At 43.6% G+C, this 18,824-nt stretch overlaps 1 protein-coding gene across 5 annotated transcripts; it reads right to left on the bottom strand.

Moving 5' to 3' along the window:
- Positions 1-357: 357 nt before the first annotated feature.
- eif4b (eukaryotic translation initiation factor 4B) lies at positions 358-17,850 on the bottom strand. Of its 5 annotated transcripts, none has more exons than XM_022228951.2 (15): positions 17,783-17,850; positions 13,444-13,581; positions 13,023-13,216; positions 12,100-12,207; positions 11,801-11,852; positions 10,313-10,384; positions 9,673-9,783; positions 9,318-9,344; positions 7,951-8,523; positions 6,631-6,723; positions 5,954-6,188; positions 4,361-4,446; positions 3,564-4,010; positions 3,046-3,209; positions 358-2,139 (listed from the first exon to the last, which is right to left on the bottom strand). In XM_022228951.2, the coding sequence occupies exons 1-15, from the start codon at positions 17,793-17,795 to the stop codon at positions 2,074-2,076; spliced, it is 2,379 nt and encodes a 792-aa protein (XP_022084643.2). In that variant the 5' UTR covers positions 17,796-17,850; the 3' UTR covers positions 358-2,073. The 5 variants fall into 5 exon arrangements, with proteins under 5 accessions (XP_022084643.2, XP_022084644.2, XP_086996074.1 ...); XM_022228952.2 differs by having other exon boundaries at positions 13,444-13,578; positions 17,783-17,835; XM_087139948.1 differs by lacking the exon at positions 17,783-17,850 and adding an exon at positions 17,301-17,349.
- Positions 17,851-18,824: the final 974 nt, after the last annotated feature.

The raw sequence follows: 18,824 nt of genomic DNA, 5'->3' as shown, positions 1-18,824 counted from the left end.
TCCCCCCTCGAAATCTCGTTTTGGATCTGAACTTTCTTCAGAATAAACCCAAAGGAGTTCACATTCGACGGTCATCAGATCCATACCTCTTCTAAAAGCGATCCATCCACATGGTGTTACGGCAAAGCCTCTCTTTCAACCCAAAGTACTGCTTTTGTCTAAATTACCCTCTCCGTTGGCATCCCATTGAGCCAGAGGCAACAAAACAGGTCTGACTTGTGAACGAAAAAAAAGAGATTTCTCGGTCTGGAAATAAGGTTTTGCAGGAAAGCGACACAGAGCAGCACGCGTAAACTTCTCTGCAGCACAAAAGAAGTCACGCCAATGATGGAGTAAACGGAACGTGACAATGCAACGTGAACAGCATTACTGATTTATTACTAAGTTAAGATCAGAGCAAGACAGGAATGAACTACCTGTCGGTTCTACACTACACATTAACGTTGCCATTTTAAAAGAGACTGGGTAATCGGTAATGCCTCGCCACAAAAATCGAGGCGTTGTTATGACAAATCTGACATTTCTCTTTGGCCTCTGAATGAACCAGCTTCAACCCTTCCAAACTTCCCTTGGTACATGACACGAATTACCGTAAACGGGCCAAAACATTCTACCATTTAATATAAAAGTACATCTCTTAATTGTTCAATTATTACAAAATGTACATTGTACACGTGGTTCACATATTAACAGTGACACAAAGGAAAGAATTGTTTCTAATGTTAGTGACTTTGCGAACTAAAGAACTGTCACCTGAATGGATTTCTCACATCTCGTTTTCTTTTGAACTTGGAATTATAAGGGATGAATAAAAACCAGTCTTTTGGCAGCAAAGATTACGTCAAAGAAGAAATCAAAAAAATGCATATATTAAATGTGCTAATATTTGGAGAAATAAAATACTGTTTCAGTCAGTTCACTTGTATTTTTATGACGAAAAGTCTGTCTTTAAACTGTACAATGACTAACCGAAACACAGATTTTGGAGTTCCAGGATTACCCGGGACTGTGTATGAGCCATATAGTTATTCTCCTGAACCAACAGCTGCGAAGGTTTTCAACAATCAAAACCGATCCATCCCACAATAGATTGATTCTTATCCACAAGTAAGCCAACAAAACAGGAGAAAAAAGAAAATACGCACCATATATACTTAGTTATTTCCACTGATTCGAAAATGGCAGAAGGTATGTAACACAGTGATTTCTCTCTCAGAGGTAATACCTGTTAAAAAGGCATTCGTTATTTATAAATTGTTTTTTTTACGTTTAGAACGGAGCTGTTAAAAAAAATAGTTTTTCTAAGACAATGCGCCAGATTCAAACTCATCGAGAAGAGAAAACGATCAAAAGAAATATTTTTTCACAAAAACAGCCTGTGCCTTTCTGTGTTTAGCAAACTGAAAACAGATTTGATGATGAGGGAAAAAGAATAGCATAATTCCAACTTAACCTTCAATGACATGTATTGAGAGAGTCCTTAATTGTAATAAATAGAAAATACATGTACATGTGTCTGACGTGATTTGAGATTCTTGGTAATTCATTCACTTTCTATATCTCAGTGACTTGTTTTAGCAGCTTTGTTTCTTGCTTAATTTCCAGTTTTGTTTCTGACAACTGATTAATGCTTACATTGATTCTTCAGTGACTGCAGTTGTTATCCGGCCAACCACAAGCTAATGACACTGCAGAGTGTGAGTCAAGTATTGAAGAAAGCAGGGGTCGACCAATGACAATTGGCATGCCTTTGTTACAGTTCATCTGAAAAGCTCATCCCATGTCCCGAGACCGAGACTTGTGAACAATGACAAACACGTGAACCAATGACAAATGGCATGCCTTTGTGACAGTTGATTTGAAAAGCTTGCCACTTGCCCAGAGACTTGAGGTGACTTGTGTCACCTTGACTCTGGCAACTGCTGAGGTAAATCCGCTGATGTGTTCAAAATGGTGACCACAGCATTGGCAATGGGGACAGTGGTGGGTAAAAGAAATCACGGCCTGGATTCGGTTGCCTGTCATTATCCCTGTCGTGACACCAGGGGTGCAAGAAGCTCGTCCAAGCTAGTTCTAGTCTGAGCCTGGAAGGTCATCTTCCGTCATCAGACTGGAGAACTTGTTTGGTTGGCTCCAATTCTATGGAAGGCAAAAAACAAAATGATAACTGGCCAGGTAAAATTCAGTTCTCTGGAGAGCAAAAGGTGGAAATTAGAAAAGATTGACAAAACCCCACCGTTGAGCAGCCAAGAAAAAGATCTGCTCACAGAAAAATTGGAGCTCAAGATGAGACACCACTTGCAGGTTTTTTTTTTCTGGTCAGTGGAGGGTAAAAAGTCTTCATCAAGACAAGATTGTATTCCGATCTTGATGAGGCATAAATGGATTGTTTCAAACATGATACGCTAAATGAGACTGCACAACCTGGTTTTTTGGGACCTTTAAATCTGACTTCAAAGTGATTTGGATGTAATGCATAAGGCTCCCCTGTACTGATGTGACTGTAATGTTGTTCACGCCTGCGTTTCAGCGTTTTAGTTTTCAAAGGACTGCCTCATAACATAAACCACTGATGTCATTTCCAGACACTGTTGAGAGCTCATTCAACTGGGGAAGAAGATAAGATTTAAACAAGAGGTTTACCTCACTAGTTTACGAGGTTTATCAGGGTTTTATGGAAAACAAAACTCACGTTAACCCGTTTGATCATACATTCTTCACAAACACACTCAACCCATTGATTATGATTAATTCAGAATTACCACCTATTTCAAAAGAGTGTAAGGTGGTCAAAATATCTCATGCACGCAAGGGTCAAGCACTTCTCCGCCACCTCAACCCCTATGCTATTAAGACGACCTCTTGTACCACAAGTTATAGGTTCACGCTCCACTCCAGTGTTTATGTGCTCAAGTTCTGGACAGCCACACAACACCAGCATAAAATAACAACACCTTGCATCTGTACTTCCACCACCCCCAATGCAACCAATTCCCTAAGATGTTCCCTTAGTTGAAAGAGATCAAGGGTGACAGAGATACTTACTGGTGGGGCGGGCTTCTCGTATTTGGGCATTTCTGACGGTTGCTTCTTGGCAGGTTTTTCCTCTCGGCGTCTGTTGTCCCGTTTGTCTTCCCTCCCGGGCTGAGCGCGTTGGTCTCCGTCTTTCCGTCTGTCACCCCGGCCCGCTGCTGGCACTCCTTGATCACCTGGGAGGGGGGGGGGAGTGAAGATAGAGATAAGCCTCCTTACTATTTGTGTTTCATTTCGCCTTTGGCTCGGGCACTAGTTGCGTCCATTCTCAGTGCGTTTAAGACCAGCCAAGTACATATTTATTCCCTAAATTAAACCCTGATTCCCTGTATGCAGTTTAATAATACGCCTCTTCTGAAACTTTAACAGTGCTCGCACAAATTCGAAATGAATTGAAAATCATTTGGGATAACAAAAATGGTTGGATGAATTTGTCCAATCCGTGCAGCTGACAGATGACTCAAAGTGCAGATTTAGCGCGCTCCAGCTGTTACACAGACCACTGTAGAAAGGGGCATTAACGGTCTCACCTGGTTTCCTGGCATGACCTCCTCGTTCTCCCCGGCCAACCGGCCTCCCATCTCGCTTCCAGGCATTCTCCTTGGGCGGCCCCGCCTCCCGGTACTGCTTGGTGCCATCAGGCGATGATAACTGTGGCTCCTGTCTGCCTTCCCCTCTGTGCCTCTGGACCTCTGTCTCCCTGGCAGGGGGCGACGTCTGCTGGGGCACCGGCGCACCGGAGGGCACTGAGCTGGCCGGCACTGGTGGGGGAGAAGTGACCGTCTCGCTGCGCTTGGCCCAGGCGTTCTCCTTGGGCGGGGGTGCCGGCACCACATTCTGGAGGTTGATCTCTTCGCGGGGTGAGATCGGGGTCTTTGGGGACTTGGGCGCCGTGGGGGACGTGGGAGACAAGGGTTCTTCTTTGTGAAAAGTAGAGTCATCCTCATTTGAGCGCTCACTCTCTCTCCTTGCGATGACTGCGGCCAAAACATTTTGTTAATTATTTATTATTTAAGAGGATTCAAAAAGTGACCTTCCCCAACTAATGATCAAATAATTTGATGGTAATTTTTTTGAGGTATTTCTTATTTGACAATATTACAGCAAATGACATCTTGGGGTGAAATTGAAATGCATTTTTCATTTATTTTTCATTTAAAGCATGAAATGAACTTTCAACACCAGTGCCTACACAAAGGCCCAATTTTACCAAAAATCTCATGGAACGTGGTATGCTTTGCAATGTATCCATGAAATGCACTCCACAATTTCTCAATTGGTCTCCCTATTCCAATTCTGACATTCCTGGACAAAAACAAACGCTTACTTGGCCTGGGCCCTCCTTTCCCAGAGCTGGAGCTGCTGTGTCTTGTTCTTCCTTCTCCTTCACTCTCACGCCGGGGGCGCTCAGGTCTGGGGGGGGGAGGAGAAATAAGAAAGCTTCATCAACATTCACTGAAAACAGAAATACCGTCGTCGCACAGTGAATTTCTTAGGCACAAATTGGTACCAGGGGGTGTGATTTGGGGAAAATGAAAAATCCAGGAAACATTCGTCGGAGGGTTTTGCAAGTCGCGTTGGCCACAGCTTCCCTACAATTCGCGGCATATCTATTTGATTATAGGAGATCCAGGTACTACATGTAAGCCACCACAAGAGCTGTTCTTACTTTGAGGGATACAATTATAACATTTACTGCAACAAAACCCTTGTCCTCATTCACTTCAATTGCAATTATACACGTAAGCTATAAATGTGGCAATCAAAGACCTAGAAGTGTAATACACATACACAAAGTAATCAGTGATCCACAAAATTCTATCACAATTTATGAAAACTGAAAACTGTCTCATACAGATGATTACTGTGACACCACGTGCACTTGCAGTACCCTGGTTAGTCGATTTTTACGAGAAAGTCACAATAATACATCAATTTCCCCTTGGTTATTTAATTCTCTGTCCACCTCGGTTTCCAGCCAGGAAAATGTCCATGTCTACATTCAGATCTCCTTCCTTACCTACTACATTGTATGACATATTTGATGGACATCGACGACATCAGACCACCACGAGAACGAAACGAAACGCAAGTTGTACACAGTGAATGCAACGACAACACGTGTACCGTGCATACATGCACACACACAGCAAACGTACAGTACGTAGAGTACACGTACATACACACAATGATCATACCGCTGGCCTGGGTCCCTACAATTCGCGGCATATCTATTTGATTATAGGAGATAATCGGAAAAATCTGGACAAATCACACCCCTGGGTACACTATTTGCGGTCCCTTCAGCTACTGCAAATGCACTCTAATGAATGTGTACCTTAAGGTGTCTCCATAGTCTTATATGCCCATCTAGGATTTCAGATTGTATCCAGTCATTTATTTTGCAAGAAAAAAGCTCTTTTATGTCCAGGTTTTGACAAGTCAGGAGCCACGCGTGAGAGCCTTTGTAGACAAACTCAATTATGTATGAGGAAAACCTGGAGCTTAGGACAACCTGCTGTCTGTGCCATCCCACACATACCCCGCAGACTGGTTAGGTCTATGTATGTGTAGTTGGGCTGAAGTCACTTCATAATCGTACGTGTTGGCCGTCAAATGCACAGTCCAGGGTCTCCAAAACTCACGGCAAGCTCATTTCCAGGTGAGCGATTCAATTCTAGCACGTGCTTCCTGTGCAAACCCCCCTCGAGATTATGTCAACATAACCAACTGACATGTTCAAGCAATCACACGCTGTTAGTAGATTTCTGCTCAAAATGACTGAGTTTCTACAGTCAACTCTGGCTAACGAGCAGGGCCAAATGAAACGTGCCTGCTCACATATATTGGGCATTGTTTCCACACCTCAGGAGGCACCGTTGACCCAACAGATGATAAATCGTGTTTAGACTGCCCCTACCTTTCCCTCCTGATCATGGTCTCTTTGTCCTTCTCCGATTTCATCCTCTCCTGTTCCTCTAGTCGTTTCTCCCGCTCTAGCCTCTCCTCAATCGCCCGCTCGCGAGCGGCAGTGTCAACCGGCTTGGCTCCGCCGAAAATGGACGAGGAGGACGGCGCCTTATTTGGCGGCACCGTTTCAGTGGTTTGCTCCGATCGCTTCGTCAGGACAAGCTTTTTGCGTTCACGAGGGCCTTCTGTCAGGAGGGAAAATATTTGCATGTAATCACTCGACCTTCTCAACTAGTCTTGCAAACATGAATTGTTTGTCTGTTCACCTGCTCATCAGTCTGACCGTACCGATCTGTCCGTCTACAACCACTTGTGTGTCAATGTCAAGTTGTCACACAAAAGGCTGGGAGTTTTAAGATATGAGGTAAACGACAAGTTAAATTTTCTGATTATATTTCACTGTCACATTATGTCAGGTGCTGAAAGAGTTTATGTCTACTGCCACATATTACCTATGCAAGGTTGCTTTCAGCATTCCATTGACTCCAATTCGGCACAAAAACCAAAGGCAATGACGCGGTGACAAATTGAGCACATGGGCCCTAATGACCAGCTGAAGCAGACAGAAATATTCAAACAAATTGTTTTGAATATAATTTATCTACGAGCATTTCTTGAGTAACAAACCCTGCTCGCTGCCGCCGCCTTCCCTGGAGTCTTCTCGTTCCACCCCTCTTGGGAAGCCCCCACCCCCGTATGGACGTCTGCCATCTCTGTCCCCTGTTAGCAAAAAAGAGTTACTTGCAATGAAGGCCCACATTATCTGCTTGGGGCAGGTTCTTGAACTAGAAAGGTGAAGACAGATAAACCTTGGACTGAAGTATCCATCCTTGGGGAAAAAATTCTGGAGTAGCATGTGCCCTCAATGATAGTCTAGGTGAAGTATCTAAAACTTATGTTAACATTTCACAGGAATCCTGATATAAAAAATGCTTTTTTGATGTTAGAAAAAGCAACATCTGAAGAAGAGTTTATCTGAATGTTTTTTGTTTTCTTGGCTCTTCTGTTCCTCTTAGAATAAGGCTCTGGTTACGATAAGGTCATTTGCCTTGCGTGAGTTAACGGCACTGGTGATGTAGTAACAAACAGATGGACCAAACAAGTGGCTATCATTACCCACTCAGTGCTGGGGTTCCTGGTATCGGAGACCTTAGGTTTGTACGCATAGCCAGGGTGCCCAAAATTGGACAAAGGAGCTAGGCCTTGCAACAAAAGACTGTCCCAGTACTCAGAACAAAAGACCAAGCTGCTGGGAATCGCCAACATATTTCAGCACAGATTGCTGGCATTAGCGGAGGTAATCCGTCACTGTTTTGAAATAGTATACCACTGTTTGTGGCATTCAGTGCCCGCGGATTATCGGCGGGGTCAAACATGCTCCAGCACTCCGGCGATGAGCGATACAGTACAACGCACGCTAATCTGGCCGCATTTGAAAAGACACCACTGCCATTCAGCAATGCACAGGGTCAATTTTGGGAACAAAAGAAATTACGCAACACTGCACAATTGTGAGCTCTCTTTACTGGGCAGCAGGCCTGGCTGCAATACTCGGGCGTCAATGGAGTTTGCCTGTCAGATTAGAGTAGCCACCAGACAGTCATTCAGTGAGTTTAAGAGTCCAGGATATGAAGTTATGAATTTTTGAAGAATTTTGAGAACAGGAAATTTTGAAAATCACCCGGAAACTATTCCCACATATGCAAATTCCACATGGCAGGAAGTGGTTAACGACAGCAAAAGCCCTGTGCCTGCTACCTGTCCGGGTCAATGACTTTGTGCGACTGCCATTACAACGCTTCCATCATCACTACTAGCCTTCCAGATGAACTGTGCCTAAATTGACCTGTAGTATACCCGTCAAAGGTCAACATGGGTGATATCTATCTATACCTCCTTCCTCACAGGAAATCTCCACTGCGGGAAAATGAAGTGTGTATAACTTACCATAATCCCTGTCCCTGTATCCCCCTCTGTCACGATCCCGGTCTCCGTAGCCCCTGTCACGAGGTTCAGAATAGTTGTCAAATCCTCGTGACCTGCCCCCTCTGTCACCCCAGTCGCGATCACCTCCATAGCCTCCTCGGTCGTTGGCATATCCACGGTCTCTGTCTCCACCGAAGCCCCCACCACCCCTTCCCCTGTCGTCATGGCCACGGTCATACCCGCGATCCCGGTCACCACCCTGGTAGTTATCACCACCATAACCTCGATCTCTATCACCGCCATAGCCTCGATCTCGATCACCGCCATAACCTCGATCTCTGTCACCACCATAGCTGCGATCTCTGTCACCCCCGTAGCCACGGTCCCTGTCAAAGCCATAGCCGCGGTCCCGATCTCCGCTGTAGCCCCGATCATTGCCAAATCCGCGGTCTCTGTCGTTTCCAAAGCCTCCGCTTCGGCCACGCTCATCGAACCTCCAACCTCCCCCACGGCCCTCACTGGGACCACCCGACTGTTCAGCAGGTGGACGCCTCCAATTATCATCACTGCTACCACCGCTGTTACCGAAGCCATCTGTAAGGAAATGTACCAAAGTGGTACATTCAAATGTATGCATCCCAAAAAATGGACTGTTAAAGTGGGAAGTTGGATTTTGAGTGCCGCACTGGACCACTGGACCATATCCGATGAATCTCTCAATCTTGTGTGGCTCATGACCAAACAGGTCCAGTGGTCCATTTTTTGGGGGGGTCAGTCATTCTCACGATAAACACTTTCGAACCCCTACACAGCCAATACTGCAACAGTTTTCCAAATGTGTTTTGTCCAGTGAATTTTAGGAGCCAATGGACCAGAAGTCATGGGCCTTTTTAAATGAAATTCAAGCCCTAGCAGTATATGAAAAATACAAGTAAGACTAAGCAAAAGCTGTCCTGTTTTCTGTATCAACAGATCAAAATAAAAACAATGTGGGTGCTACTCCAATTTCTGTGTGCAATTTCCCGTTGCCAAAATGCAACAAGAATGCATGATTTGTCCTTTTTGCTCTTTCGACGCCATTGGTGAAATTTCAGTGGATTCTATCCTACCAAGTCATAAGTGATATTCTGGTCAAATGGCTCAAACATGTACGTATACAAAGGTTGCTGGTAAAAAAAATATAAAGAAACACATACTGATTCATGCAAAACTTTCACTTCCGGACAACCGCAATTGATTATTTGTCTAAAAACACATTTCATGTTTTGTACCATAGACGATAGAAGATTAGGTGACCAGAAACCTAGATTATACAAAAACTTACAACCCATTTTTCATTTCTTGCCAGAGAATGATTTCTTTTCAGTAAAAAAATATAAAATATTTACCATCATTTCTTCTTCCACCATATGAACCTGTCAAGAAAAGAAATGGAATGAAGTAGACTAATGAACATTGGGCAATGTGAACCTTAGGCAATCCCCACATACTACACACATTTCCCCCATCAGCTACAGGTGCAAAATTACGAGGGAGGGGTGTGACAAGACCCCTCTACCTCTCTCCTTTGGCAGAGCAGGACTTGCCCAAAACACATATAAAAGAAAACCCAAGAGGACTGGCTTTCTGAGCAATGCACGCTGTGCCTTCTACACTATTGGGTATTTTGGTCACAGGTCTGCAACACCAGCACAACCGAGCTACACCTGGCTAATCAAAACAGACCGGAGAATCGATGTTTACCATCGTTTGTCCTTCTGTCAAAGCCGTAGCCTCTGTCGGCGTCCCCATATCTATCATAACTTGACCTGTCTTGGTATCGGTCTGAGTACCTATTGCCTCGCCGATCATCCCCTGCAAACAACAAAGGACTTGCAGAAGTCACGTGTCACTCAAGATCACTGCAATGCCAGCTTTTTGCCTCATGTTCACTGACAATGACAGAAGTAATGAGCATATTATACCTCTGACATTCAAAGGGCCTATGAGAAACTGTCCACTTCAAAACGCTTGTTAAAAACTTGATCCCACAAACCCCTTCTTTCCGGTAAACTTCGTAGTCACTTAACCAACACTCATGCTGACAAAAACCACACATCTTGAACCACCCAGCTCATTGGGTGACTAGCCTACTGGTGCGTCAAAGTCCTCAGAAAACACTGACAAAACTACATTATAAAACTACCTCCAAGCAACCAGTTATATTTCATCTCGTGGTTGGACATGAGATGATGTCTCTCTAGGAAAACCTTTCTGCAATTTCCTGACGCACATACTTGCATCCAGCTAGTTCCTGTTCACACAATGCACAGTGCCACTCAATATCTGTATGAAAGTATTAAATGTGGCGGAGAGGGTCTTAATCTGACAAGGACATAGGTACCTCTGCCAAAGCTTGTGCCGCCGTCGTTGCCTCGAGCCCTCCAGTCACTGTTGGTACGATCCTCTTTTCCATCTGAGGACAAGTGGTCAATTTGAGAATAGTTAGGCGGCAAATACAAATGCAACCTACATACAGACAACCCCCCCCCCAAACCTGACAAAGAAATGTAAGACTGCAGCAGATATCCGTGGAAGGTTAAACATGCATATAATAAGCAATAAACACAAGCAGTAACCATGTATCCTCCGACACACTGAAGGAGCCTGGTAGCTCACCGGGTTTCGCTTGCCTCTCACCAAGTTTAAAAGGTAGCCGCTGAGCTTTGAAATTGGGCCGCCAAGCTTAACAGTTTGGGTGCTACATTTACATTCTGAATATTCCATCTTGCTCATCTTGGTGGAGGAAAAAAAAATGGCGACGAATGTGGAAACTGCTTTCAATTGTTATGAAAAAAAAACCAAACTACCTCTCAAATGCTGTGGAACACAAGATCTGAACTAAGAAAATGTAGGGGGAGGTCCTTACGAGGGTTCTAAACCCCATGCAAAGGTTTCTGCCCGACATCCCCATTTCAATATGTTAGCAGTCCCTACTGGGGTTAACATTAGAACTTACAGAACGCTAGGATAATAGGAGCTAGCCCCTTGGAACTCTGTCACCATTACACCTTTAAGATTTGATCTTGGACGATTTGACCAGTCCGTTCTTGTTAGACTTAGCAAGGTGCTCACTTTACCCCAAGTTGTGCACGGATGTTGTTGCTTTCAGCAAGGTTTAGAGCCATAAAACTGCTGGCCATTAGGATAATCGTAATCTTTCTGTTTTTATTTTGTCTTTACCCAACAGCGCAAATACCAACTACAGGATGATCATGACAGTGAAGATTACAATGGAAAAAAAAGTCAGTTCTATGGGTGGAGGAAAAACCCCGAGGCAAACATTCAAGGGAAACCCCACAGAATCCAAGAATGAAAAGCCAAGGCACTTGCTGATCTAGATGGGATTGGGGTTCATGGTTGAAGAGTTGGAAGGCCAGGAGAGAAGCACAATGTCAACCTGCTTCCCCTATCACCAGCCCTCATCGTGACCAACTTTGTGTACTGAGGGAGTCAGTGCTGAACTGTCATTGCATTATTACTTCTGTGATTCAAAATTTCCTCAAGTGCAACAAATTCCACTCCTGCACTGCACTCTATGGGGTTGAAGATGCCGCAGCTCAAGGATTTAGGGTTATGAGATCCAGACCCTGTCATCCACTCCACCAGTCTTATTTATTTATTCAAACTTCAGTTTAAAAAGTTGGTCTTTGATAAACAAGATAACTACATAAAAATCGAATGCATAAGAAAAGACCACTGTGGGAACATTTTAAAGAACACTTCCATTGACTTGGCATTTTTAATGAAAAATTAATTCAATCCTGATCAAGATGACGAAAATATACGACTTCCAGTTTATCTGCAATCTGTAATAGGTCAAAATCAATACCTTGGTGTCCCTGGCCTGCCAGATCCACTCGAATACGCCTTGATCTAATTGTCTGGGGGAGGGAAAAAATACAAACGTTTTAATCACTGCCACAACAATTGCCTTTCTGCCTCTATTCATTTGCATAAAAGTATAAAACACAGTTTTGTTATCTTGTTTCCATATCATGATATTCCCGCCTCGAGATCATCATGTACATGTGTCACAAGGCACTATTACATTCCTCTGAGGCCGAGACGTTTTGTTGAGTTGGCCTGCAAACCCCGTCAATTAGGTGAAGGACGGGTAAAGAAGCACACCTGGTCATTGAGAGCCAGTGCTGCCAGAAGAGATTCCATGTCATCCACCTCAGCGTATCCAAAACCTTTCAGCCTGTCACCTTCTCTGGGCAAACGCACCTGACTCACCTGCAGAGACAATCAATTAAGTCAGCCAATCACTATTCAGCAACAATGACAAACCAGGTTCGGATTGAGTCGGTTCAAACTTTTGACTGATGGTAATAGTTGCACTCTTTAACTCTGGGAAAACGCATCATGCCTAGCCATAGTGCAAGAAACCATCGATCAATGGCTACACGATAAAATGATGAATACAAGATCAATCAAGTCTGCGCATCAGATCTTTTTGATGCTAACTTTGCGAAAAATGCAACAGAATGCAGCAGTGGTAAATAGTTGTGCACTGTTGAACTAAGCAGTTCACACAAATGACAGAGGACACTGTATAACTGCATACGCCAAGGCGGATGTTCATAAGGTGCTCTTGCACATAATGAATGTCCTCAGAGTTCAGTATTTCAAGGTGCTGCGATTTGCTGCGTTCAACAGAGAAGTCAGATGCTTTTGGATTGACTTGCATATTGCAGGGTGGCTAGAGGAAACCTTGCAGGGGATGGCACTCACGCGTGCCAGGGCGGCTAGAGGAAGCCTTGCTGGGGATGGCACTCACACGTGCCAGGGCGGCTAGAGGAAGCCTTGCTGGGGATGGCACTCACACGTGCCAGGGCGGCTAGAGGAAGCCTTGCTGGGGATGGCACTCACGCGTGCCAGGGCGGCTAGAGGAAGCCTTGCTGGGGATGGCACTCACGCGTGCCAGGGCGGCTAGAGGAAGCCTTGCTGGGGATGGCACTCACACGTGCCAGGGCGGCTAGAGGAAGCCTTGCTGGGGATGGCACTCACACATGCCAGGATAAAAGTCACACTTGCCAATTAATACCTACACTGCAGTTCCTTAGGAAGTTGGTGATATCGCCTTCGTCGGCATCAAACGGGATGTTACCGAGATAGACAGTGTAGGGTGGCTTCTCTGGCAGCTTGGAGTAATCTATCTGAGCCGGCTGGGCACTGCGAGGGGCTGTTGGCAATGCAGCTCGACTGGGCAGCGGTTTAGACTCAGTAAATGACATGCTTATGTCTGTTAAAGAAAGTTAACACACACAGAAGCAGCAGTTACACCAACACAGACGACACTTTGCCCTTGTATACATTTCTTAGGGGCAGTACAATGCAGTACGCTAGGTTTCCTTTCTTTTACAAATGTGGTGTAAGAGCAAGATAACCACAGCTCAATGTGTGGATTGTTCTCCGACCTCTATCAAGGGCTTACGTCAGTGAGCAGGTGGTAAAGTGATAAGCACCTACCCTCTGCCTCGTCGGTCCGCTCCGCCCATGACTTATTAGCCATGACATAGCTGGTCCCCGGCGCATTGCCGGTCCCATCGGACAAGAAGTCATTGAGATTGACCGTCTTTCCCTTCACCTTCTTCTTCTTGCTTGCTGCTGTGCGACCAAAAAACAAAGTTGAAAGTGAGGCTGAAATAGGCAAGCATCTCCAGTACTTTCATGACTATACGTCATCCCTAACCATCCTCCATGTTCTATGAAATCCTCTGAGTGGTTTGGGAAGATTTGGACGGATTGAGACTGGAAAAATGGCTGGCTGATTTTAAAGAATGATTAGTGTCAAAGTCTTGGGCCAAACCTTGTGTTGTTTATGCTCATTCAAGCGTAAATTCCGACCTCGGTTATATTTGAAACTATCTACACTGCTCAAGGATGTCATTCCTACTGCCTCAATATCACAGGGATTGCTTGTCACGACAGGAATACGTACACTCAGTTCATGGGGGAGGGGACAGAATTCTGATCACATTGAGAACTCAAATTGTGCTTAATACCTTTTTTGGAGGAAAACTCTGTATCCTGGCCAACTGCTCACCAGGGGACAAATCATCACACAAAAAAGAACATTCAACTTTCAATGACAAATTTTAGCACGATAAAAATGATTTAACCCTAACCTTTCCCAACCAATTCTGTGGGGATAGGTCTGGTAAGCCAATAACAACTGGATTTTGCATTGGGTTTGGCATACCTCAGAAAAACAAAGTCCAGCAGCCTCTGTGCACAAAATCCCATATGGGTGTTTAACTTTGTGTGAATGGGGAAGGTTAGGGCCAGCAACCCTTGGGGGGTTAGGGTTAAAGTTAATTCATAAATACCCCAGACAGTTTGCTAATTCAACAACGCACAGCTTGACCGTGTATTAACATTTGCTAATGTCCGCTGTGATTTAATAATGCCCGCTGCTTAAAAAATGGACAGGCACCTGGATACAAGACGGTTTGATCCATCCCTATCGGTCAATAGTCTATAAGCGACATGGCAGAACGCACCACATGTGAGCCAAGTACATATAGATGGATTTCACATATCTGCATCGAAACTGAGGCTCTCTGTGTTGAACTTCGTCGCGCACGCCCGCGGAGTCGACACAGTACATGCAGTATCCGGTTCGTAAGTATGATACCACTTCAGTTTAAACCATGCCCACTGCACAAGATACACGGCCATCGCAGGTACGTTAGTTCACGGTAAATTGCCATTGTTTTTTCCTTTGATTTCACGCGTCAAGTTATTCTGAAAGGCTCTTCACCAAAAATTTGCAGCCTGAAATGTCTGAATTTAACATAACTGTGTGTATTTTGTGTCTTAACTCCTTACTTTCAATCGTCTGATCGTATTAGGAATTGAAGCTGACACATACAGCCTCGTTTTCAAACGCGGAAGTGCGCACATTCTCCTGAGCTGTGGTGTTCTATTCAGACCACATTACACTGCACGTTTGGAGTTGTTTCACTGCGTGGTGAGAGTTGTTTCACTGCGCAGTGAAAGTTGTTTGGCAGGGCTGTGAGTGTTGTTAAGGTTGCACTACACTCTTTTTTATGCGCTCATAGATAACACAAAATTGAGAAATTGTGCTGCCTGGTAACATCCAGGAAGATTATGGCCTTGTTTTACTGGAAATTCAAAATTATGACAACTGGGACAATTTCTTTCAATTTCATAATGTTTTTGTCTGGAATTTTTTTTAAGAGAGAGAAAAAAATGTAAATTAAAGATGCGGGGGCAGGTGGTGATATGAACCTAAAAATTACCTTTAAATGATCTTAAATACACTGTTGATCTTAAAATTTTCTTTTCATTCTTTTTGTTAATTTCACTTTCTACTTAAAAATTACCACAAAATAGATTTGTTACCTGTAACGTGTGTGGGAATACACCAAGTCACTTGACCGTGATGTAAAGTTGACTCTCGCTAATACGAGGGCCTAGGGACTTACTAAATTAGCTTGTATTATCCGAACCTCATCTTTCGCAAAAGCTGCCGTCCTGCTCGGCATATGTATCACCAATCGACCAGTGGACGTGAGCGCGCTGTTGCACAGTGAACGGTTCCTGTTGAGTGGCTTTGAGCACCCAACGGCTGTTGCTCGTCTTCCTTCAATTTGGACATAAATAATGAGGAACCCTATGATTGGTCAGTGTGACCCCCCAGCGTGCCGCAGCCATTTCAACCAGCGCGGCTAAGAATTGCACACACATATACGGAACATGGCTGTAGCCAATTTCCATGTCTTGTGTATCGATCGCAGCCGTAGTCAACAATTTGGTCGCAGTTCGTCGTGTGGGAGAGAAGCTGACGTCAGACCCAACATTTCTGGAGGTAGCCAAGGACATGCAGGATACAAAGGTAGTCCAGTACGAGACTGACCCCCAGTCTAGGACTACATTGAGACCAGCCAAGCACTAGGCGTAGGCCTACAATGTGACATATTTATTCCCTTATCAGCTTATCATGCTTATTTAACCCCTTTACGCCGGGACGCATTAAGACACGCCGTAAAAATTGAGATTCTCAGCCCGCTTTTCAGCTATTATTCTCGGCCCATGCTCGAGCGAACACGGTGAAAGGAGGCAGACCCTGGCTCTTGTATGTATGGTAATTGGTCTTTGTGCGTAGCCCAGAAAGGAAAAGACCGAATTTGCATCATAATCACCAGCTTCACAATAGTCCCCACTTTGAAAAGAGGCAACGGGAATGTGGAAGCTTGAGTAGAGCCGCATGCCACTGAACAATCAGCCTTTTCACTGTGTAATTCAAAGCATGCAAAGCACGCTGGGCCACAAAATGAGAATTTGTGATTTGGCAGGTGGCCTTCGTGGCCAAGCGAGGCTGAAATTCTTGGAGTCGGCTTTCGGAAAGAAATTCCTGCCGAGAAGGGGTTAACCCCTTCGCTTACGGAGGACTGCTACTACGCACCATTGTGTTAAAATTAGTGCATACCACACATACAGCCTATTCACCATGCAGCTGCTGGTTCAATGGGGCCTGCTGCTGGACAAAGCCCTCCATTCAGGGCATACCACAGCCCAGCAGTCGCTGTCAAAATAATCCCGCCGTGAAGGGGTTAAATCAATGCCATGGCTGTTGTTACGGCAGCCGTAACGCATCTCCCATTTTCTATCGTTATGGCACTGCAACTGCACAAGCGCGCCAACTTAAGTGCAGATTTCAGACTTTATTTCTCTTTAAAAAATCCTCCAAAGCCTCCGATAAGAAAAGAAAAAAAGATTCCTGCTTAGGCCTATACAATTAGAAACCAACATAAAAAAACGATTATGGTATAAAACATGAAATTTAGGCGAAAAAAAATAAAATGGGTCAAGTGCGGATTCGAACTCACACACCAGTGGTTCTAAGCCTTCCACCTTGACCACTCGGCCACAAGCATTCAGTGATCCAGGTAATTTTAAAATATAAACCTATAAGACTTAAAGGTTTTCATGGTGAAAGAAACTAGATCTATAGTAAAGATTGCGGTAACACCATGTATTTATCTCTTCTTTGAGTATGTGTGGTTCTGAGAAGAACCGGGGAATAACTCGACGTTTCGAACAGTGTACTCCTGAAGACGGACAGAGTACACTGTTCGAAACGTCGAGTTATTCCCCGGTTCTTCTCAGAACCACACATACTCAAAGAAGAGATAAATACATGGTGTTACCGCAATCTTTACTATAGATCTAAAATATAAACCGTCGTGATGATCAGCTACGTCATCACACTTGTGCAGTTCAGAGTCGTAACAATAGAAAATGAGAAATGTGTTACGACTGCTGTAATGATAGCCACTTCGTTAAATCAAATAACAAACCTCCATTTTGCTTAGTGGTTCTCGGTGTTCTCATTTCAACTTTGAATATCAAAACAGTAAACAACTTCTTTAACTAACTGACTAAAATCGTCAAACTCCCTACAACTTAGAAGTACCAGCTGGCACAGCTTCCCTGAAAAGAACACGTGAAGAACCCGCACGTGAATTAAGTGCCGTTCTGCTTGCCCACGAGGCAAGCAGTCTACGCCACGCACCAGCAGTGCAGCAATTACACACGAACATGCCACGGAATAGGCTGGTGGCGACGTGACAAAACCATTAAAAACCTGGGGCCGTATCTCCGCAATTCGTTGCGAGTAATTTAGGCTTTTAAAAAAGAACAAAAGGAGACAATGATATGTTGTATGCATCAACTACTTCTTAAACATTCCCATACATGCATAAAATCTAGAAAGAACAATAATTTCACAGTGAAAAGAACAAACATCGGGTTGCAAAAATTTTGCGGGAAACATGCTCACCTTGCGTAGCCATCTTGAATGAATATCCACGAATGCAACGTGCCCGGATGTAATAAACTTGCACTAAGTCCTTCGATCAACGATATTTTTAAACATTATGCTTACCATTGAATATTAAAAGATTAAAAAGATTATTTGCAGTGCATTCGTATCATATTTTGATTGTATATAAGATTTGTTTGCAAAAATGAGTCTGAAGAATCTGTCTTCACTAAAATTACGTTAAAAGAGATATGCTGCAGCGACTTACCAAAGTTGTCTAATTGATAAATGACCGACCTACGTTCGGGTGTACATGTACTGTGTGTATTAATAACAGCGCAAGCTCGTGAAAATTAAGACCCCTTTCTGAGCCTAACGTCCAATAACTGTGACAACTAATTACTAATTTCGACATAAAGTCTTCTCTTTTTAAAACTTACATAATTATCATAACAAGAGACAATTTTGAAATAGATTATTTTTCTATTTGATTTTTAATTTCAAGTAGAGTATTACTTTTTTTAAGAATTTGTTGATGGATACATATAGAGTGGTATCATTCAAACAAATTTAAAGCCTTGCCCTATTTCGTTAAAAAGCTTCAGTCTTAGTTCAGATCTCACCACAAGTAACATATATTCGCCTTTTCTGCTTACACTTATTTCTTATCTTAGTCACGATCATACCCGGTAATTATACTATTTTGTTCAAAATCTTTTTATCGTCATCATCTAGGCCTACCTTCTTACTAAAGTCGCTTAACATATCAGCTAAAGAAATTTTTGTTGTAACGGCAATTTTTCATACAGATATAAAAAAACAAGAAAAGCAAAGTATACAAAATGTAAAAATTAAAATCTATAATCTTTTTAAATGCAAGCTTTACAAAAATAATCATAAAGAGATATCAAGGAGAAATATCAAGAGATTTTGTGGGAGAAGCTAAATCTGATTCAAATTTATTTAGAGCATTTTTTTTCAATTCTGGTATTTAATTCAAATATTCGAAAACACATAATCATGCAACGAATTCGTTAAAGCTCATTTGGTTCGAGTATAC

This window comes from Acanthaster planci, linkage group LG08 (assembly GCF_054643075.1).
Source record: "Acanthaster planci isolate LZ-2023a linkage group LG08, COTS_SCS, whole genome shotgun sequence".
In the NCBI taxonomy this organism is placed as follows: Eukaryota; Metazoa; Echinodermata; class Asteroidea; order Valvatida; family Acanthasteridae; genus Acanthaster; species Acanthaster planci.
This window is presented reverse-complemented; position numbering and strand designations above follow the sequence as displayed.

What these genes read in the sequence shown, in the direction of transcription:
- eif4b (XM_087139948.1), bottom strand. Translation starts at nt 17,334, where the DNA reads ATGAGAACACCGAGAACCACTAAGCAAAATGGAG. An exon ending in ATACAGGGACAGGGATTATG is followed by an intron (nt 6,724 to 7,950) that starts GTAAGTTATACA and finishes TTTTGCTAACAG; the next exon opens with GGGACAGAGATGGCAGACGT. An exon ending in ACCATGATCAGGAGGGAAAG is followed by an intron (nt 4,447 to 5,953) that starts GTAGGGGCAGTC and finishes TCCCCCCCCCAG; the next exon opens with ACCTGAGCGCCCCCGGCGTG.